We start from the raw sequence: 22,586 nt of genomic DNA on the forward strand, positions 1-22,586 counted from the left end.
CACGTCCTACATCACAACAGACTGAACTTGCATATGAACTGGAGTGCACGTGGACTGAATGTCATTCCTATCCAAATGGGATGTATGGTGACCACTGGAAGATTTGAAGGCTTTCTGAACAGAAGCACTAGACACATTTGAGACCTCGTTAACCCTCGTGTTGTCCCTGCTTCCCCATGCTGTTGGCTGTGAGCGTTTGGGTAGCGATTTGACTAACGCTTGTTTGCAATACCCTGCTTCAAACACACAGACGCACGCGCACACGCACAGCCCACCACACATCAGCTCGCGCACGTAGGGCAATAGAAAAGCGAACAGCCCTTGCAGATGTATTTGTCACACCCGCTCCAAGTTGCGTGCCGGTGTGACGTAGGACCCCTGGGATGCCCGCGTTGGCGAGTCTCATCGACCTGGGTCTCTGAGACCCGAAGGCTCGCGCTGAGGGGCTTGCGCGGCCGCTCGCGTTGAGGACCGTCTCTCCCATCGGCGTCCCCGTGACCCTGAGACTTGCGGACGCGGTTTCCCGCGTCGTGTCCTCGAGCCTGTTCTTGCTCCGTGATGAGAAGAAGAAGAAGAAGAAGAAGAAGAAGAAGAAGAAGAAGAAGAAGAAGAAGAAGAAGAAGAAGAAGAAGAAGGAGAAGAAAAAAAAACACATTTTTATTATTTCTCTTATAGCTGAACGACTCGCGAGGCTGGACCGACCCGGCTGCCAGTGTCGTGCACTCGAGACTGTTCTTGCTCGGTGATGAGAAGGAGAAGAAGGAGAAGGAGAAGGAGAAGGAGAAGAAAAGAAGACTCGTGCGCAGTAATAATAATAAAAAAGAAACACATTTTTATTATTTCTCTTATAGCTGCAAGACACACGCAAAGACGTAGGGCCGGTGTGACATGAGGCCGGTCGCTTGCCGGTCGGGGTCCCTGTGACCCTTAGACTCGCGACGCTGGACCGACCCGGCTGCCAGTGTCGTGCACTCGAGACTGTTCTTGCTCGGTGATGAGAAGGAGAAGAAGGAGAAGGAGAAGGAGAAGGAGAAGAAAAAGAAGACTCGTGCGCAGTAATAATAATAAAAAAGAAACACATTTTTATTATTTCTCTTATAGCTGCAAGACACACGCAAAGACGTAGGGCCGGTGTGACATGAGGCCGGTCGCTTGTCGGTCGGGGTCCCTGTGACCCTTAGACTCGCGACGCTGGACCGACCCGGCTGCCAGTGTCGTGCACTCGAGACTGTTCTTGCTCGGTGATGAGAAGGAGAAGAAGGAGAAGGAGAAGAAAAAGAAGACTCGTGCGCAGTAATAATAATAAAAAAGAAACACATTTTTATTATTTCTCTTATAGCTGCAAGACACACGCAAAGACGTAGGGCCGGTGTGACATGAGGCCGGTCGCTTGTCGGTCGGGGTCCCTGTGACCCTTAGACTCGCGACGCTGGACCGACCCGGCTGCCAGTGTCGTGCACTCGAGACTGTTCTTGCTCGGTGATGAGAAGGAGAAGAAGGAGAAGGAGAAGAAAAAGAAGACTCGTGCGCAGTAATAATAATAAAAAAGAAACACATTTTTATTATTTCTCTTATAGCTGCAAGACACACGCAAAGACGTAGGGCCGGTGTGACATGAGGCCGGTCGCTTGTCGGTCGGGGTCCCTGTGACCCTTAGACTCGCGACGTTGGACCGACCCGGCTCCCTCCGTTGCGTAATGGAACCTGTCCCTGCTTTCAAACGCACGCGCACACGTGCACACGCACAGCCCACCACACATCAGCACGCGCAAGAAGGGCAATAGAAAAGGGAACAGCCCTTGCAGATGTATTTGTCACACCCGCGGCACTTTGTGTGAGTTTTACAGTCCTTGTTCCTGGGGCATATCTGACACCTCTTCCTCTTGCTCGCGGCGAGCGGGGCCGCGGCGGCCGCGACGGCCAGGGCTAGACTGGAGGCCGGACCCTGGGATTGTTGCTGTTGCTGTCGTTGTTGCTGTCTTTGTTCTTTTCGCTGCGGGACTAGGGCCGGAGGGGCAGCCGGACGCTCGGGCCGAGCGTCGTCTCGGTCGCTGTCATCGTCTCTCTGCTCGGCGGCGGCTGCGGTCTTGGCTGCGGCGGCCGCGGCCACTTTCACGGCCTTCACGACCGCGGCAGACGCCTCTGTGCGTGGAACGCGCTCCCGCCGCGCGATGTAAGGCGCCACGAGAGCCTTTCCTAGCCGCTCGAGGAACACCCTGCGCTTGTTCCGCTTGCCCGGCATCCAGTCGGGGTTGACCTCTCGCCATATCACAAAGGCGTTGTAGGAAGAGACGTCGAGGATGTTGTGGAAGACGACCAGGGGCCAGCGCGCGGTCATCCTCCTGCAGCTGTACGTTCCGATCACCTTGTCCAGGTTGTCCACGCCTCCTTTGTTGCGGTTGTAGTCCAGGACGACGACCGGTTTGCCGTCCGTGCGGTCGCTGACGTCGGCCTCCGAGTGCCGCGTGCTCAGGAGCACCACGTTCCTGTTTTTCTTCCTCGGGAGGTACGACACCAGAGTGGCGGCGGGCGTGAAGGCGAACACGGAGGAGAACGCCGCTCGTCCCTTGACGGCGAGCAGCCGGGGCGGGAGCTCGGGCTTGCTCTTCCGAACCGTGCCGACCACGGTGACGTTCCTCTCCAGGAGCTGCCGCGCGAGTTCGTAGGAGGTGAAGTAATTGTCGCACGTGACGTTGCGCCCGCTCAGTCCCTCCGTGAGGTCGAGCACGACCCGCAGCCCTGATCTGGCGTCGCACGCCACCCACGACTTGATCCCGTATTTCGCCGGCTTGCTGGGCATGTACTGTCGGAAAGGACAGCGGCCTGGCGCGAGTGAGCGCGTGTGTGTGAGCGCGTGTGTGTGAGTGCGTGTGTGTGAGTGCGTGTGTGCGTGTGTGTGTGTGGGGGGGGGGGGGGGGGGCAAACATGAATATCGACAATATCTTCGGCGGCGCGTACTCGAGCCTGTTGTTGCTCGGTGATGCGAACGACAAGAAGACGAAGAAGAAGAAGAAGAAGAAGAAGAAGAAGAAGAAGAAGAAGAAGAAGAAGAAGAAGAAAAAGACTCATGCTCAGTGGTAATATCAATAAAGGAAGAAGGAAATTCATTTGTATTCTTTTTTATAGCTGCACACGACCCACGCGAAGACGTAGGGCCTGTAGCACGTCGGCCGGGGTCCCGGTGACCCGAGGGCACGCGCCGCGAGCATCCCCGGCTGCCAGCGGCGCGTACTCGAGCCTGTTGTTGCTCGGTGATGCGAACGACAAGAAGAAGAGGAAGAAGAAGAAGAAGAAGAAGAAGAAGAAGAAGAAGAAGAAGAAGAAGAAGAAGAAGAAGAAGAAGAAAATGAGGTGGCACACGTTTTTTCTAAAAATTATTTGTATTGCTGCACGCCACGCACAAAGACGGGAGACTGTCACACACACACAAACACATGCTGGGTCAACCAGACCCTGGGACAACACAAGGGTTAAATTCCCCTCTTTCCTGAAGTCCTTGCAAAGTCATACCAAGAACAACTTTCAAAGAGTTCCATGCTAGGTAGCATCGTGAGATTCTGTATCCTCAGCAGGGAACAGGCTGGAAAATAGAAATAAAGTCAGCTTGAAAACAATCCCTGGGGGTTGCACGGTGCCAGAATATGAATAAAATAGGGTCTGACTCATCGTTACCTGTTCTCGACTCAGAGGCAGACGTAGCAGCTGGGACACAACACATCGTGTTTGTTCCAGCCCAGATCCTCTACTTCAATGTGTCAAATGTCAAGAGGAAAGTGGGATCTGCATGAATCACAACAACACCCTCACCCACGGTGCTGCAGACTGCAGCCTGGGGGTGTCCATGAGGGAGCCCAAGACAAAAAGGTGCATGTCAACCTTGTGCATTTTTACTCCAGGAGACGAAAGACCACGAGGCCCTCGTCCTGAGGACTGGAGGAACCTGGCGTCCCAGGGGGTTCGGGGATGAAGGGGATTCCAGTGAACAAACCAAACAAAGGAGCCTTTAAATTACTTTAATCGTCTCATTGATCAGTGGAGCATTAAAGTCTCAATGGTCCAGACGCAGGGGGAAATGTGGAGGACAAAGGTCTTTGTACCTTTGCAGCAGGGAGAGATAATGTGGAAATCAACAGTGTGGAATGTGAAGAGAAGAAGTTTTGCATTGAGAGGGAATGTTTAAGGTGTTGTCACTGTGAATGTTCATATGTCTGCCTATAGGAGTTGGGAACACCAGACGACGTGCTCGTGGCAGAACGCAGACCTATAATTCCCTGGAAGTCACCAACACTGAAGAAATCCAAACTGTTATCAGCCCACATGCTCAACCCCCCCCCTTCTGGCGAGTGAACAAACAAGACGACCGTCAGAAAGCCTAATAACTGGGTGTCATGGCAACCTGATGGCAGCATGAGTTGTCAATTTCACAGACCAATCTGCAGCTGTAAAAGAGTGTTGTTGTTTTTTAAGTAAGCCGGAAATATATAATTTTTGTTTTGCTGACACTTTAGGTCTTGTAAGTGTTTTGCAGCCACATTAAGGTTGTAAAACTGAAATCTCCGCTCAATGTTTTAGAGAAATCACAAACTACCAAGGGAATGCACAGGGTATAAAGGGAACAGGAAACAGCCCATACAAATTAGAATGGTAGTAAAGGAAATACCTCCTCCTAGGCCAAACAGTCCCCTTGAATTCATTCCTGGATCTGTCTGTTTATTTGGATCTGCCTCAAAATCAAATGGGTTATTTCTCACTGCATCAAGTTTCAAGAAAATCAATTCGCTAGTGTTAGTGTTTTGCAAAATCCTGCAAAAAATCTGACCATAAATAAACAAACAAGCCTCAATCAAAACATAACCTTCTCTGTAGTTCATCTGTGCTCGAAGTCCAATTTTAAAGGTTCAGTGTATGGGAGTTAGTGACATCTAGTGGTGAAGTTGTATGTTGCAGCTCAATACCCCTCACCTCACTCTCCCTTTCCAAACATTAAGAAGAACCTGTGGTAATCATTCAGTTGTCATAAAACTCAAAAGGTGTTTAGTTTGTCCAGTTTGGGCTACTGTAAAAAAAACATGGCGGCCTCTGTAGAGAAGACCCGCTCCTGATGTAAATATAAAGTATTTAAATATAAAGGGCCATTCTAGAGGGAAGAAAACCACAATTCACACAATTTAATAAAACACACTAGAGAAAACATCACTAGGATTATTTTATATTCACTTTCTACCAATAGATCCCTTTCACCTAAATCCTGCACACTGAACCTTTAAGGGCCGTTCCTGTTATTGTGTGTTCATCGATGACTCCTACGTCCCTTGGCTTATTGTAAAATGTTTAGTGGTCAAACTTTTTATTTTGTAAAGTTATATGGTTTAATTAAAAATCTCCACTCCCTTGTTTCCTATGTCCTGTGCTCCAACCTGAATTTCTTGAAGAGAGAGAAACACATTTTACTAACAGCCCTCAGGGAGGCAGAAAAGCTGTGCGGGAGTAATTCACAGTTTCTGGTAAAAACGTCTCTGATGGGTATTTGTTTGTTGCACTTACATCTTGATAATTGTGGTGGAATTGTTCTCACAGACCTGAGGCACCAAGCTTTACCATCTGTGTCTATTACGAAGTCATCTGAAGCTGTGACGTGAAATACTAATTAGATGGATTTAGACCACAGCGAAAATATTTTGTGTATTGCTGTACATGGGATCAGAGAAAATAGTGACAAGCTGACAACAAGGAAAAAAACATGTGACTGAGCTATTAATACATCAAAATAAATAATGAAAAGTCGTTTTTGAGAAGCACAACCAAATATAGAGTAGTGTACATGTTGATTACAGGGAATCCCCACTGTGTGTTTCCCTGGAGGAAACCATATCTATCCCAGCTTCTAGAAACCTATACATCTTTCCTGGGGGTAATGTATGAGAACAGTTAGTCTTTTCCTGTTCTCTTTTTGTTTTTCTTTAATGGAGCATGTGATGAGTCTCCCCCCTGCTGGTTTCCTCCTCCAGTTGAGGAGGGGGTCTCGGCAGGAGCTCCACGGCGCTCATGTCAGAGCGGATGATGTTTCCTTCCTTAATCTTGGATGTTCTCTTTGTAGAGAAACAGCTTCCCTCCTTCTGTTTGATCAAATATAACATCCACACACCCCTTCCAGTTAATACATGTTTCCAGGGATGAGTTCACCTCTGCTGCCAAACACTGTCAAATATCCGTCCTGGACACCTACATCTAAAAGAACTAGAGCTCTAGACTGTTTATGTCCAACCTGGGCCGGTCCTGGCAATGTTGGCGCAGGAGATTTCAAATTGGCGCCCTCCAACATAGACACGCAAACTGTCATGCTTTAGTTCTTTTTTTTAAATCCATTCTCACATTTCGTAATTCATACTTGGAAAGTTAGTACATATGCACAGACAAGTGATAGGAATCCGAGGCTGTTTTTCAAAACATAGCACACCTACACCTACACTTCTAATATTAATGGTTTATCTAAATTCTTCTAATAGACCTGAAGTTTATCTACTTGACAGTTACTTATGTACGAGGTAGGTCTTTTAACAGCTCATTTGTTTTGAATACACAAGTATCCACCATCGCTACAACTGTGTACCCATCATCCATATTGTGTTGTGTATGACTTTGAATGAAGTTTTCTCCTGTTAGTACAAAACGTTTGTGTTGCTTGTACTGTATGCAGTGTAATTAATTTAATTTTCACCCTGACACAGTATGCTTGTTGCACACAGAGTACCAAAGGAGATGTGTTGATAGTAATATTTAAACCAGGATGCTGTCCTCTCAACGCATACTGCATGTGACTATGCAGTATTCTTTCATTAGCAAAGCTCATTCAGGACAACAGCTGGAGAGCAGCTGTTTGGTCACAGACATGGAAACCTAAGTAATGATACTGATGTGTTATGTATTCTCGTTTCTCAGGTTCGTGCTGCAGAAAGATGGCAATATAGTATGTTGGGCATGGACTGCCTGCTAACCCCTGTAGTGTCCATGTTTAATTAATTTTCATGCCAGTGTTTTGTGTCAAATTCTAAAGGTGTTCTTGGGGGGGGGGGGGGGGGGGTTTGAGAGAAGATTCCAGATTTATTCAATAGACTGGCACTCAGTAGAGCTCAACAGAGCCGTATAGGTTCATCTCTGATCCATACAGCTTCCTTCTATCAAGTTGTGTGGTTATTGGTCCAGTAGTTTACCTCTGTAGTTTACCTCCACACATTTATCAAGGAAATGTCACTAACATTAATAATACCAGACCACTTTTCGCGGCGCGGGTGCGTGCCCTCTCCGGTACGTCCCCGGGGTTAGAGGATGATGGTGTAACGTTACTGTATTTTTTTACATTGCATGTGTCACTTCATGATATATCAGTCTCTTGTGCCGCCCTCTCGACATTTTGCGCCCTAGGCAACCGCCTGTGTCGCCTGTACCAAGAGCCGCCCCTGTGTCCGACCTTTCATTACACATAAAACTTTCTGATTATTGAATGAATTTAGAGAAATTTAAAAATCTAAAAGATGTAGTGTAAATGAAAGGTGACTCTTCACACTGACTTTATTACATAACTGGATGAGGGGTCACTCAGGAACGTGGCACAAAATCTTAAAAACCCACATAATTAATCTAAAAGAGAATTGTCTTTGCTTGTTGCCTCTTTCTCCCTCAGTCCCAAGTCAGCCCCCCCCCCCAGACAGAGTGTGAGTTCTGCTCCTCCAGTCCCACATCACAAAGGTGATGTGAGACTTCTCTTCCTGTTGTTGAGGAAGACGGTCGGCAGGCAGAAGACATTAAATAGAGACAAGGGGAAAACAGAAACGCTCCAGCTTTCCAGCACACAGCTCGTCTTTCATCCCTGTCCCTTCATGCAGCTACTTACATGGAGGAGTGGGCGATGTGGAGGCGCCAGGCACAGCCAGAGCCCCAAGCCACCAGCCATGAAAAGGCACCACCAGGGAAAAGGCAACTGAGCCACAGGAGGAGATAAGCTGTACATCTGTATGGTTACATAATTCTGATTAAAGCTGTTCAAATATCAATTGATACAGCTCTGACACATCCCCCAAAAATCCTTATCATCCTCAGTGAATCCTCCTTCCCCTTGGCCTTATTTTCCGTAAATTCAATATTCTTTTTCACTGCTACGCGGATGACACCCAGCTCTACCTCTCCACCAAACCCAACTCCATTCTTCCTCCCTCATCCTTGACAGATTGCCTTTCTGCACTTCATACCTGGTTCACCTCAAACTTCCTCAAACTTAACAGTGATAAAACCGAAATCCTTTTAGTCGGTACTAAATCCACTCTACTCAAAGTTGACAGTTTTTCCCTCTCAATTGACAGCTCCATAGTTTCCCCCTCCCTACCGGATAATACCGGACTCTACAGGACTCTTTACCTGTAATAATACAGGTAAAGAGTCTGGGTGTCATCGTCGATGGCTCACTCTCCTTCAAATCTCATATCAACATCACCACCCGCACCGCCTACTTCCATCTCCGTAACATAAATCGCCTCCGTCCCTCCCTCACCCCCCATACCACCTCTATTCTTGTACATAGCCTTGTCACCTCCCGTATCGACTACTGTAATTCTCTCCTCTTTGGTCTCCCCCAGAAATCCCTCCATAAGCTCCAACTGGTCCAGAACTCAGCTGCCCGTATCATCTCCCTCACCACCTCTTTCCACCACATCACCCCCATCTTAGAGCAACTCCACTGGCTTCCAATTCACTTCCGTATCAACTTTAAAATTCTTCTTCATACTTTTAAAGCCATCCACAACCTTGCCCCTCCCTACCTGTCTGACCTCCTTCACACTGCCACCTCCACCCGCTCCCTCAGATCCTCCTCTTCCATCCATCTAACTGTCCCCTCTGCCCGGCTTACCACCATGGGGAGCAGAGCTTTCAGCCGCTCTGCTCCCAAACTCTGGAACTCACTCCCACCTGACATCCGAAACATTGACTCCTTCCCTCAGTTCAAATCCTCTCTCAAAATCCACCTTTTCAGGATTGCATTCTCACTGTAGTTGCCATGCTGTTCTTACTTGCACTTTTAATTTTAATTGTTTTGTTATTTGTTTGCTCCTGTTTTAAATTGTAAAGCGTCCTTGAGTGACATGAAAGGCGCTGTGAAATAAAATGTATTATTATTATTATTATTATTAATCCAGGGTCAAAGGTCAAACTGTTCAAACCAGCAGTGACGTCCCGCATCTTCCTTTTATATAAGCTTAAAACTTTATATGTAGTCTCTGGTCTTAACACGTGTGACATCTGATGAAAGAGAAAATCTACACATTGTAGTAAAACATGCTGTTGCCATGTCAACAGTAACAACTTCTGAATTAACTGGCTACGTATTTCAAAGTAAAGCTCGGCAAAACGCTGCATGCTTTTTAATTCCCTTTCATGCTTTTAATACAAATTCAAGAATCAACTGTACCCATATGTACAAGAAATATTCTTTGCACATAAACACAAACATTTGTAAATCAAATATCTGCAACACGACATTTCAAGTCAAATACTAGTATTCAAAATACACTGGAAGAAAATATTTTGAGCAGGACATTAAGGCTTGGCTTGAAGATCTTAAGTCGACGTTGCTCCTTTTACAAGGTTGTGTCTACAATTTGAATATGTGAGCAGCAGACAGGAAATAAACCGTTTAAAACTGTTATTGAATGTTGAAAGCAGCTTTTCAGGACAGCAAATTGTGTGAAAATTACAAGTTGATCACAGCTCAAAATAAAATTGTGAAACTTCATCACTAATTTGGTAAATCCTCTCCTACATCATTCATTTGGGCAAGTAAAACCTTCAAGTCACTCAAAAGTGCTGCATACAGAACACATTCAGTCAGATTTGTCCTCTTGTATTTGCATATACATACACATCGGTACTATTTACAGTTAATAACAAAGCCCACATACAGTACGTGTTATATCAATTGAGAGTCATTACACCTACAATATTAGTTTGTATTGTTATTGTTATTATAATTGGGAATCTTATCTTATTATTAATTATTATTGGGACTAGGGTTGTTCCTGCAGCCGCCGCTAGATGGTGCTGTTGCTCCAAGTGTCCCCCCGGTGCAGCTGAGCAGAAGGTGGAGGTGCTGCACCTCCTTCACTGTCTGAGCGGAGGCACCGGGAGTGGATCCGCCGCTCGCCTCACTCTAATCCCGTCTCTCTGCACGGCTCACACGCTCAGTCGTCCGCCATGGCGACCGCAGAAAGCCTCCTCCTCCTCCTCCTCTCCTGCACCATCTGAAAAACTCCTCCGGGATCCTTCATTCCTCCTCTTCTCCTCTCTGGACGTGGATGTGACTTCTTCCCGCAGCTCGGACGCACAAACGCGTGGATATAAAAAGAAGAGGAAGAAAAAAAGCCGCATTTCAGGAGAAGAGTGTTGAAGATCGCGCAGCCGAGTCCTCCTCTCTCTCGCCCCTGCTCGTGTGCTCCTGAAGGGGAAGTGATTCAACTTGTTTGAGGAGATTAGGGATAAGTCCCGGGAGTATCTTTGCCCTGTTGTTTCTTGTGATCCTGTGGATTTCGAAGGAGGGGGAAACAACTATCACCCAGTGTGTGTGTGGAGACATCTACATTGTGCAGTAAGTAAGTGTCCTGTGTGTCCTTGCATTGCACATGATTGATCTCACACAGGCGGTGGATGTGCGCGCTGCGGTGGTTGGGGGGATGAAACCTTTAATGTCGTGAGGAAACGTATATATATATATATATATATAAATGTGACAGTGTGGTTTCCAGAGGCTGCTCAGGTGAGTGCATGCATCAGTGCTTTACTGTCACGTCTCCTGTTCCGGCTGCTAACGTCCTGCAGGATTACAGCAGCCTGCTCTATTAACCTACATTACATGAATGGCGAGAACACCTCGGTGCCGACCACTGTGTGAGGCGAGGACTCACCCATTTCCCCCCCCAGGCATGCTCTCCAGAGGCTGAACCCTGGTGGCTGTCATTCCTCCTCCCTCCCACATGCACATATGTCACGCTGCCAATAATACACTGGGAACCTGTATTGATTCATGCAAACGCCAGCCACACCCAGGTGTGAGTGTCTATGGGCTGCAGAGGGAATTCAGATTGAGTTTTTCGAGGTTTTTCCTTGCAGGTAGAGAGACAGCTGCCTGGATCAGCCCCCCAGCCTCTGGCCCTTCAGCTGTCACTAAAGGATTCCAGCTGCTGCAGCACTGGGCCTTCATTGAGGGGGCCCTGTGTGCCCCGTGCACACAGAGGAGCCACTGTTGCGAGCCTGCGAGCCAGCAGTCCCAGTCCCTTCTTGCACTCTCGTGGGGAATTTCAAGCAAACAAGTTCAAAAGCAGGGCAGGTTTACCAGGAGGAACACTCAGAGGTCTGTAAATGTCCCTCTGGTGTTGCAGCCATACTGGGGGGGTGCTATGTTGTATGTCACACCCAGGGAACAAGGTGCCAGCTGTACAACTGGTGCCTTATTTGTGTGTTTGTTTGCACCAGGGCTACCTATTCAGAGGTGCACGCAGACCCGGGCTCTTGACTAGTTGATTCACGATCCCCTGGGTGAAGGGGAGGGGACATGTGGGCTGAAATAATCACTGTCTACTCTTTCACGGGCCTCTGTTTCACTGCTGCTTTGTCTGAAGGGTGTCCAGTTACGTGGCGTGCAGGTCATATAAGGCATGGGTTTACAGCCAGCACGAGGGACACTTGCCAATAATCAAGGGCCACGGAGTGATGACTGTGTCGGGATCGAATGTCGCAAACGACTGGGCCCTGAATTGAGAAATCAGCCTCTTTTCCATTCCCGCCCCCGGTGACAGCATCGAGGTCTGGTTTCCATCAACCCAAGGGAGTGTGAATGTGCACTTCAGCTGGAAAACTCCAACATCTTGCAGCCGCCGCTCCGTGATGACAGTGCTCAGGCAGGTGCAAATAGTGAAATATGCCCTCTGAGCTCGGCAGCTTTGCGGTCGGGGTCGAGCAACTTCTAAAGTTACAAACGAGATCACAAAACTGAAAGTAGAACGTCGCCGTTGGTGTAATTAAAACTGATTAGTTAAATTACAGATTGTCCGTTAATTTGTGAATTGATTGAAGGAGAATCATTTTGATAATCAAGGGAAAATGCCAAACATATGCTTCTTTTGTTTGTTTGCAAGACTAATTGAGGAAGGAATGAAAACGATCATTAGTTGCAACCCTACTCGTCACCCACTCCAGCTGCAGTGTTTTACTGGAACTTTTCAGGGAGCCTCTCCTACGAGCATCAGACAAACCATCATCACACTAACTGTCCTCGGCCCAGTTCCCCCCGTGCACTTTGCCGGATTGCATTATCCACTCCTTCTCCAAATGCCTTATTCAGCTCTCCGCTTAAACTTGGCAGCAGTCACTCACCTCTGCGGTGGCTGAACAACTGCCCACTGGGCTCCACTACCTCGATGAACCACTTGGTGAGGTCTCAGGATGACATCAGCCTGCTGGAATGTGCAATGAAAAGAGAATTAAGCAGGACAGCACGGCCTGGAGGGATCTGGCTGTGGATACATGGGGTGGGGGAGTGGAGAGTGTCCTGCTCACGTGTCAACCCACAACGAATGAGTCCTTGACTTTGTCCCAACAGTCCCCCACCTGAGACAAACACAGGCGCTGTGTGACTGTGCAGATCGGTCCACCTTGGCCTCTGGTGGAATATTAGATGGGACTGTCCATAGCTGGATGTGAAAGGGCAGCGATTCCTTATGTCTTTTGTTAGATGCATCCCTACGGTTGTGTCAGATAAACCTTTAATTATTTATCTTTTTCTATTACTTTGAGCTAATTTACATTATCTATTACTCAAAGCAAACAATTAAAGTAGTTTTCCTATTAGTTTTAGCTGTAGATTTAAATGATGGGCTTCTTTAAGAGAGCTTGTTAAACCAAGTATCCATTATCTTTGGGATTTGGGATCTTCTGTCAAACTGTTTATTCTGTGTATCCCTTAGTGTAAACCTACTGTTTGTCCTTTAGTTAACTGATCAATATCCGTCAGCTTTCTATTTCGACCATTATCCATTCTGTCTTGCCAACTGTATAGACCTGTCAGTCTGAATGTAAATCAATATGTGGATACAAGCAAAATAAGTAGAGGTGGGCTCAAGTCACAGAGGAATCTAAATACAGTAGATTTAGATGTACATTTTACACATTGTCTTTAATAAGTCAAATTTACCGCTCAGTCAGTTCACATTAGAGATTTGACATTTCCCCTTGAGACCTGTTCAAACTAAATATGTCTGTCACACTTTGCGTCTTCGGCCCTAATGCCTTGCTTTTACGACTTCCCAAATCAATTGTGATCGTATTGACTCTTTGATTTTACACTCCGGCCCCGTGACTCGTCTGGCAAATCGAATTATGCCTCCCCGAATTTCTGCTTTGAAACCAAGAACACGCTTGGATCCTTCTTCTTCTTTTTTTTATTTTTTACAGTAATTGGTTCTCCCAGAGGCAGGAATTATCAGCCATTAGTGGGGAACGTGCAAATTTGTTTGAAATTACTCTGTTGGTGTGACACACAGGGTGGTGCAACCTTGTCCTCTGGGCCCCAATGAATTCATTGTATTTCACCTTCTGCACCATTGATGCTCTGTTAGAGGAGGTTTCTTACTACCGGGTTCATTTCTACTGCATTTTTGTGTGTTCTTGTGCAGGTGATTGAGTGCGTGAACACATTTATGTATTGCTGACTTTATGTTGTCTCAGCTTCTCTGCAGGCCGGGCAGTGAGCAGTGCAGTGTACCATGGTGGAGCCTGACCCGGAACAAATGGCGTCTGGAGCCGGGCAGCGTCTCGGAGCCCCAGAGACCCTTGGCATCAGCACGTTGGACCCCGGGCACAGACCTCCGGCCATGCCCGCCGGACGACATGTTACCATCAGGGTCCGTATGCTGGACGACACAGAGGAGCTCTTTGACATCTCGGTGAGTTGTTATTGATTTCTCGGCCAAGCCTGTTATCTCAGTGGGAACATGAATGCCAGAAGGTGACTTTTCATTATTGCACAATGGCCAAGAAGCTTTTCCCATTTTCATCATAGCAGCAGCAGCAGCATCAGCAGCAGTCTGGTAACAGGTTGGCATGGCAACTGCATGATGGTGAATACATGGATAAGAATAGAATCTTTCTGATAATATCAAGGTTCTTCCGGTTTATTGTGGTTGTATTTTCTGATAATTGTGTTTAAATATCCCAAACAATCTTAAACTTGTGCTTCTGCTATTGCAACGCAAGATTTCTTCCACTGTGACTTCCTGAAATCCTCTAAGGTTTTCCTTGGAAACCGTGGACAAGACACACAACAGTTCTTAAAATATCTTTGGAATAAGACGGTTTGCTTTTTGAATTCCATTCATACTGTCAGAGTTCAGAGGATTAACTTTCCCATCACAGGCACCCAAATATAGACACTGGTCTAATCCATTTGCCGGATTAGGTGACAATGGATTATGTAAGTGGAGCTAAAAATAAACACTGATGGTTAATTATCTATTATTTTATTAGCATGAAACCTAAAATTAGAGATGTCTCAAAGCCCTAAAATATTGTTTCTGGATTGTGCAAATTGTAAAAAGGCAGGAAAAATACATGAAATAACACAGTTGATAAGACTGCACACTTTAGCAGAAACAGGGTGGATCATGTGAAAAGACATTTGTTTTAAAATAAAAGAACCAGCCATATTCCTTGACCAGAAACCCGTCCAGCCCACACGTGAGCGAGATGAGGTAGAAGAGGAACGTGGAGTAGGATTGGTGAAACGGATACAGCCGCAGTCACAGGGGACTCATTTAATGTGTATGAATGGGGTTTGGCAGTAAAGCTCCGTAGCTTTACTGCCAGTTAGAGAGTGTGAAGTGTGGGGAAGTAGATGTGCCCTTCTGGCTGTTTCCCAAGGCAGTATGGGTAAATGTTGTTCAAAGCTGGCGGCGGTGCTCCCCGTGCATGACTGCTAATCTTTCTAGTGGTATCATGTGTTGTACTAAATACTTAAGGCTCGATAGATTCTCACATTGAGATCCCATTTGATTGGCCTCATTTAGACTATACTGTTTTGTGTATGCTCCGGGTTAGGTGAGGCATTAAAGCCTAATTTGTTTTTGTTTAACGAGACAAAATTCTTGGGAATGTGCACTCAAGTGTTTGCAAGAGAGTAAGCTTTATGTGCTGCCTCTCGTCAATCCTCGCCTTTGTTAACTGATTATCATCCAGCCGGTGATCTGAAACCAGGTAGAACAGATGGAGAAGGGAATCAAGCTTGTAGTCAAATACAGTGCTCAAGCTGAGTTTTGTTAGCATACGGTAGCTTTGTATAAAGTTGTATGACGCTTTCACAGCTACGTGGTTTGACTTTTCAGTTTGGTTCAAACCCAAATAACAGGTCTGAAAGGTGCCTCGGTCCACTTTCGGGACTAATGGATAAAAATGAAGTCCAACTAAAAGAGCTAGTCTCAGTCCAGATCAAACTGAAGCAGGGTTTGGTTCATTTGCAGATTGAAAAACCCGCTTTTGAATCATTCAGACCGATTGCAGACCAATTGCAGCATTAAACGGAGTTGCTCAAGCTCGCAGGTTTTGCTAAGCAGCTTCACCTCTATGATATTGGAATGATGAGGCCAATTCAAACTAGTGTCGAGTACTGTGCCTGAAGTGGGGGACGCTGGTTGTAATACCAAAATGAGATTACAGTGGAAAGAAAATCAAGAAAATGAAGTGGATCATTCATGACTACTACTCCACGAATTGACAACACGCCTACGTCAGCTGCTGCTCGTCTGCAAACCAGTTAGTCTTTAGCTTGCTCCCTAAACTGCAATGGGAAACCAAAACTAACCAGATCAAATATTTACAATGTAACAAAGACACTAACATTGGATTGGACCTTGCTCTGGACTTCCTGGTGTGAAATCACCTCCAGAACCCGTCAACTGACCAGCAGCTCTGACACTGGGATAAACACAGTGAAACTTGTTTTTATGAACAAATGTCGCAGCAGAAATGTGACACATGAGTGACCCTGGCTCTCATGCCTCGCTGGGCTTTGGGTGGACCTCACACATGTCATAATGGTTTGGCACTGTAGAGATTATACTAGATGAAAGTTTTGGCGCTTCAACAGGCAAGACGCTGCTCAGGAGAGGGTAACAAAAACCCTCCGGTAACACCGAGCTTTATTTATGCTCAATTTAACACACATTTTATCCTCTATCTATCAAAGTCAGCATTTGAGATATAAATCTCAGCTGGCGTGATATTGTCTTCGCCTAGAGGAATCAAGGACACATTTTCCTCCCTCATGAGCTCACATTCCAAGGTGGAAAAATCTGCTATCGTAAAAAGAAATCGGTGCAAAACATGGTCAAGTTTTAAGATTTAGCTCAGTGCTACGGTTGAATCCTTTCTCCTATTGAATTAAAGTACAAAGTAAAAGTAAAAGCAAAATGGGTTTATAATATTCCAAATGTATGCTGTTGATAGACGTGACCCTTTTGAAGGTATAGATGCCTCTCAAGAATTTGACTTGGCAAGGGCGTATGGATCCTAGGAGTTTATTTTCATTAACCCAGTATTATCCCACAAATCTCCTCATTTCTTGGGGCACCTGAGAGAGAAGACACAGAAAACATACATCAACACAGCTCAGATCCTGCATCTGATCTCTTAATCTCTCCCCCTGCAGCGGTGGGGCGAGATAACTGCACGGTCTACAACACACAACTGTCAAGCAATTACCCAGTCTTTGCTTTTAGCAGCCGGAACATACGGCGTTGTTCAGGAAGCTGTTAATCTCACATGTTTTTATTCTCAAAGTGAGGAGGCAGGACTTTTTCTTTTCGGTCTTCTCTTAAGGAAAAAACATAAAACGTCCCGCCCTCACCCTGTCACCGATACTGGAGGCTCCAGCTCTGTTCCTCTGGTTCAGAGGGGTAAGTTTCCACCTCAGCGGGCAGAGTATCAGATGGTTGAGAAACAAAAAGGGGCCATCGAGCCATCTCATGGGTCACATACCATGCTGTGGCCTACTTAGCACTGTGGCTGTGAACCCACTCCTGTGGATGCTGATGATGTCTGGCTCCCCAAACCTGGAGGACGCTGGACTGGCAATAATTTCAGAAAGCTCAGAATAAAGGCCTCTCTGATTGCACCTATTTATTATTGATTTTTGAAGGAATTATTTTCAAGTTGATATCGGACGCTTGCTTCTGCCTGTTTCCCTCGTACAGAGTTCAGTAGAGCAGGAAATCCAGAACTGCAGCCGCCCGTCTGTCTCGCAGTCCTCAGGCTAACACACACCAGCAATGTCTGCGCCGATGTTTTGATGCTTATGTTTGCTGATGGCTGGTGGACGCTCTGCAGAAGTTGCCCGTGAAGAGAGTGACTGTAGCATGGATTTAGGGGATAGAAGAAGGGGGATGGGGTGATGATGGCAGAACAGAGGGAGGGAGGGAGGGATAGAGGGAGGGGAGTCATGCTCATTCCTGTGAATCAAGGAAACATGCTTCATTAGCCAAACCTTATTGGTGAAAGACCAACAAATACAACCTAATATGGAATGTCCGGCTTCTCATTCAGTCCTGACGCGAGCAGCAAAGACTCCAACATTAGGAATTCAGACACATACTGTGTTTCTCACTTAACACTTCTGCTCCGACTCGACCTCTCTCTCCATAATGAGCCACTGAGGACTGCAGTCGGTCCTCCCCGGCCATCGCTTTATCCATTACAGTCACGGCTCAGCCCCAGTAAAAGGCTACTGTGAAAAGAAATTCATTAATTACCAACCCATATGCTTTCCATATGAGAATGGTCTGTCTCGTTAGACCACTCTGAATTAGTTCTACTTTCGTACTCATCAATACAGTCACCGGCGAATGAATATACAGGCAGAAATATAACTAATCTGATTGAAACTGAAATATAGTGGATTGTCATGAAATGAACCCTAATGATTTGGATGATTCCCCTTTTTCCCATGAAGTTTTCCCATTAGAAAATGTTCCAACAGCTGCTGGATGCATGGCTCGAGAATTTTGTTCACTCACCATAAATCCAAAATGTCACTTGTACAGTGAAATATCTCGGATTATCTCCTGTATTGACACTGAGGACAGTGAATTCACCTAAACCTCAACTGTGCATAGTGCATAGGTCTAAGGTGATTAAAATGGTAAATATCAGCATTTAATCATTACCAATGTGAACATTTAGCTCAAAGCACCATTGTAACTAAGTGAAACATGGCTAACGTGGCGCTGGACTTTTGGTTGGACCCTGACACCCGGTGCAAAGTGGCGCCAAGCACCAACCGGGCATCTTGGCTAGTTTCAGACCGATGCTCTAATCATTTTTCAGTATATCAATCATGTTTAAATACCAAATGCACCCCAGTGTAGAGCTCTTAAAGTGAGTGAATATGGTTGATTCCTGGCATCTTGAGGCAGCAGAAAACGATTGACAAAAACCAATACTGAAGTAGAAGACATCACTATTTTAACTCTTATTTTAATGGAGCTTTAATCTTCATAGTAACGTGTGCTAAGGCAGATACACAGCACTCATACATTTTGCTTCAACACACAAACACACACACACACACACACACAGGGCCACGGAGCAGTAATGATGAATGAAATTGGATAATAATTTGAACAGCCATGTCAATACACAAAGGTATTTAAACCAAGCAGACCCGTTTCCTCTGCAGACAACCCTTCGGTTTTAATACCTGGCAAATCCGCAATAATTCACCAGGGTAAAAACGCACTCGGATTTTAAATGGAATTGGAGATGGCACTCTGTTGTTCATTGCATGCCATGCTTCAAACACACCGATGATTAATTAAGGCTTTGTCAAGACAATAATCCAAAGCGATTACAAACGCTCAAACAAGCAGAAACCAGAGCTTTAGAAAATCTGCCTATTGGAAGGTGTTTGTGAAATTCTCTGTTTTAGTTACGTAAAACGCAGAAGTAGGTTTATTTTGGAAAATATCCACATTAGCGTGGACAGGGCCTAAGAGACCATGGTCGACCCCTTTTTGAAACATGCGCCCGGTGCTGCGACCTTTCTTTCTCCTGTTGTACGATGCCCTAAATTTTTTTGCTCCATGTGGTTTAGATTGTAAAAATCTGTTTCAATGTTGCTGCAAAACCACAAGACTGAATGTTAATAACACCAGAACAAAGAGGTGAAATGTTCTTGCATTGTTTTCTGAACACAGCACACAGCTGGTAGGAAGCATCGGTGCTGCATGTGGGGCTTATACACTCAGTATCAGCTTTTGATTAGCGACATTTAATACTCTACAGATACGAGAGAAAACATGGAAGCCCATAATCCTTGTATACTTAATACACACGCCCATGCAATACTCAGGTTTGAGGTGGACCCTCTGAGTCACAGTATTAGCTGCAGACTTCATGTGTCAGGGTGTAATTCATCACTTACTGAGAAGCTGGCCGTGCTGCCCATGATCTCAGTGCATCATTCTCATGGTGGGAGCCACAGTGTATCACTCCCATATCAACATTGGTCACAGAAGAGAAGATACAGGCGTGTACAGAGTGAGATATGACATGCAGCAGCTACTTACTAGATGTGTTTTGGCTTCCAATGTTTGTAACCAGTTCAATTTAACCAAACTGTGACCACACAAAATAAGATCTGATGCTCAGGGAGGATTCCCCATAACTAACTGTAAAGCATGCTTACAGCCAGAGTTTACAGCAGGGACCACCCAGACTAAAGGGGGCAAGGTCACAAGAGGAAGGACCTTCCTGCTTTAGAGCCAGACTCTCACACCAGTCCAGAGGGCTTAACATCAACCCTCCACTCGCTGCTCTTTTCCCCGTATACTGCTGTCAGCCATTCATTGTGATGGCAAACAATTAGAGCGGCTCCAGTGTGCCTCGCTTTCAGCTGAATGGCCGATGAGGTCCTGACTTAATGAGTAGACACATGATGAAGGGCTTCTTTCAGCTCGGTCTTCAGCGGAGGCTGTGGGGTTTTTCAGCGACCGACTGACCAGCAGTTCAGAGGGGAACTGGGATTGTTCTGCTTTGTTGCCTCCCTTGGATCAATGATCAGATACACATGGGGAGTGTGGGTAGTAAAAGAGCACGGATGGATAACACCAATCTGAATAACAGGAGGTTAACGATTCCCCAAATCCATGTTTTGGTTCAGACCTCAATATTATTCAGGCTTCAGTTCATACCTCTTTTATGTGGCTGCTGACTTGAATGTGCCCGGAGGTTCCACCATCTCATGGTTATTAATCATCTGAGCTTATTAGCCCAATTTATACCACACCCCTAACCACTCAACCGTGATTGGACCAAAATATACGTGACATATGCAGTTTGAAGACAACTAGATGCAAAGTGTGATATTCATAAAATACACTTCTTGCGCTAACTTTAAATAGAATACAGATTTTGTGTTATAGTGTTAGTTTGAATACAATTTTTACATTAGTTAATACATTAGGTGGTTTATTACAATTGTCTATGTTGATTGTCACAGTTTTCAGGTCTCTGCTTCCCAATTGTTTCGCCCATGATCAATTATGTTTTCGTACTGAAATTGTGAACAATGCACATACACAGATATCCCCCCCCCCCTGCAGGAACATTAGTAAAAGGTTCCCTGACACTGATTTAAACAGTGTTAGACACAAAGGAGCGCCACAGCCAGAACCTGCTGCAGACTCGAGCTGAAATAATGAGTCCGTGAATTGAAAAATTATTCAGCAACTTGTTTAAGTCACATTTCAAGGTAAATATGCCAAAAAATCTCTCGTGCCAGATCTCAGCTATAAGTGAAGTGTTTCTCTTATTTTATAATGATGTGAATATCTTTCTTCTTTGGACTCCAGGCTGAACATAAAAAACAAGTTGATGGCCCAACGTCGAGTTTTTAATTAGCTTTCTGACATTTTATTGACCGAATGATTAAAGCAGATTTAATGCTAATGAAACTAACGATTCATTCTGGCCTTACTAAACCATTGTTCTTTAGTAATTTCAGATCAGATTTCTTTTTTATTGTAGCTTTTTTTAGAAAGTATTAATAGGGCAAAAGAATAGATACATGAGCATAAACAATAAAACCATAGTTCCAGCTCCCAAGTACAACTGTGAAGAGACTCTCGTGGATTTCCACTTCTGCTACATTGCCGCTGCACACTGAGACAGGTTAAAATAATTGAAATTCAACACATATTACAGACCACCAAAAATTCCCACTATATCATGTTTCATTTTGTGTGTTTGAAAAATATGACACGTGGACTGTAAGGGAAGACAGAGCACAGAGAGAGGTCTCCAAGCTCTGTGCTAAATCCTGTTAGCGTCGGCCCTGTGGTGGGGACACGGTCTGCTTCCCCAGCCTCACAGCGTCTTAGGTTGGAGAACTGAGGTGGGGCTTGAATACATTGGGCACAGAGGATCATTTGGCACCGGCGCTGCTTGATGAGCTGTCATTGGCCAAAAAAATGAATACAAATGGGATTTGATTGGCTGTTAGAGGATTCGGGAGAATGGGGCAGGAGCTGCGCAGCCCAGAGCAGCCGATCCGACTCTCTCACCCATTTTGCACCATATCAGTGAGATTTCTAAATCCATTACTGTCACTTTATCCTTTCACTAATATGAGTCATGCATGGGTGACAGTGATTAGCAGTGCTGTGGCTCCTCTGACGCAGATGGTTGTTTTTAGCCCTAGTTTGCTTCTGTTGTGGAGAATGGATTTAAGAGGAGCTATGTAGGTGAACGATGCAAGATGTTGACCATGGAAATATCCCCTCTGCTAAAGATTTAGCTTGTCTGGAAAGACAGTGGTGAATGAAAGGATCGTTAGAGACAATGTAAGAACTAGCACATTAGAATGCATACACATACATTTGAATTTAGATGATTTTTTATGTCCATTAAGATCCATGAATTATTCTCTGAGAAATCAACGGAAATTAAACTCATCAAAATCGAAAGGCTTCTTCGTTGACCCATATCAAAACCTTCAACCAAGTTTTGCTGCGTTGATTAAGTAATGTTAATTTGTTTTGTAAACAGATGAAAGCATGACTTTCATAGCGGAGGTAATAAATAGTGCCTGTGTGTTGTGGTTTCCCATGTCCCCCTGACTTTGGAGACAATCAGAGACGGGAATTGCCAACATTTAGTCGTCTAATGTTTGTCACTGGCGTCTGTTCTTCTAACATGTCACATTTGTTCACTTTTGGGAGCCTTGAGAATAGAGAAAAAATTCTTATTTCTCTTAATAAACCCTGATGTCCCGATTGTATTGATTCAGCCCACTTAAATATGTGCTTATTCTGCATGCAGCTACTTAACGTGGCCTCCTGCCATTGAAAGGAATTACCTGTCATTTCCCATCCCTCTCTCCGCTGCTGGAAGCTCTATATCACGATGACTGCCTTGACCTTTGAGCTGCCGCATACAGTCTACTACCTCCGAGGTGGTGGTTTGGATCCTTGCACGATGCCGTTTCCATTAACATACAT

General features: G+C 45.5%; 1 protein-coding gene across 1 annotated transcript in view; it reads left to right on the top strand.

The window, feature by feature from the left end:
- The first annotated feature begins 10,170 nt into the window (after window positions 1–10,170).
- The window catches only part of LOC128456422 (FERM, ARHGEF and pleckstrin domain-containing protein 1), a 52,372-nt gene continuing 39,956 nt past the window's right edge, over window positions 10,171–22,586 (top strand). Inside the window, exons 1-2 of the mRNA XM_053440593.1 lie at window positions 10,171–10,633; window positions 13,768–13,985. Of these exons, the coding sequence (XP_053296568.1) occupies window positions 13,806–13,985 (180 nt within the window). The 5' untranslated portion in view covers window positions 10,171–10,633; window positions 13,768–13,805. The remainder of the gene's footprint in view (window positions 10,634–13,767; window positions 13,986–22,586) is intronic.

This window comes from Pleuronectes platessa, chromosome 14 (genome assembly GCF_947347685.1).
Source record: "Pleuronectes platessa chromosome 14, fPlePla1.1, whole genome shotgun sequence".
In the NCBI taxonomy this organism is placed as follows: Eukaryota; Metazoa; Chordata; class Actinopteri; order Pleuronectiformes; family Pleuronectidae; genus Pleuronectes; species Pleuronectes platessa.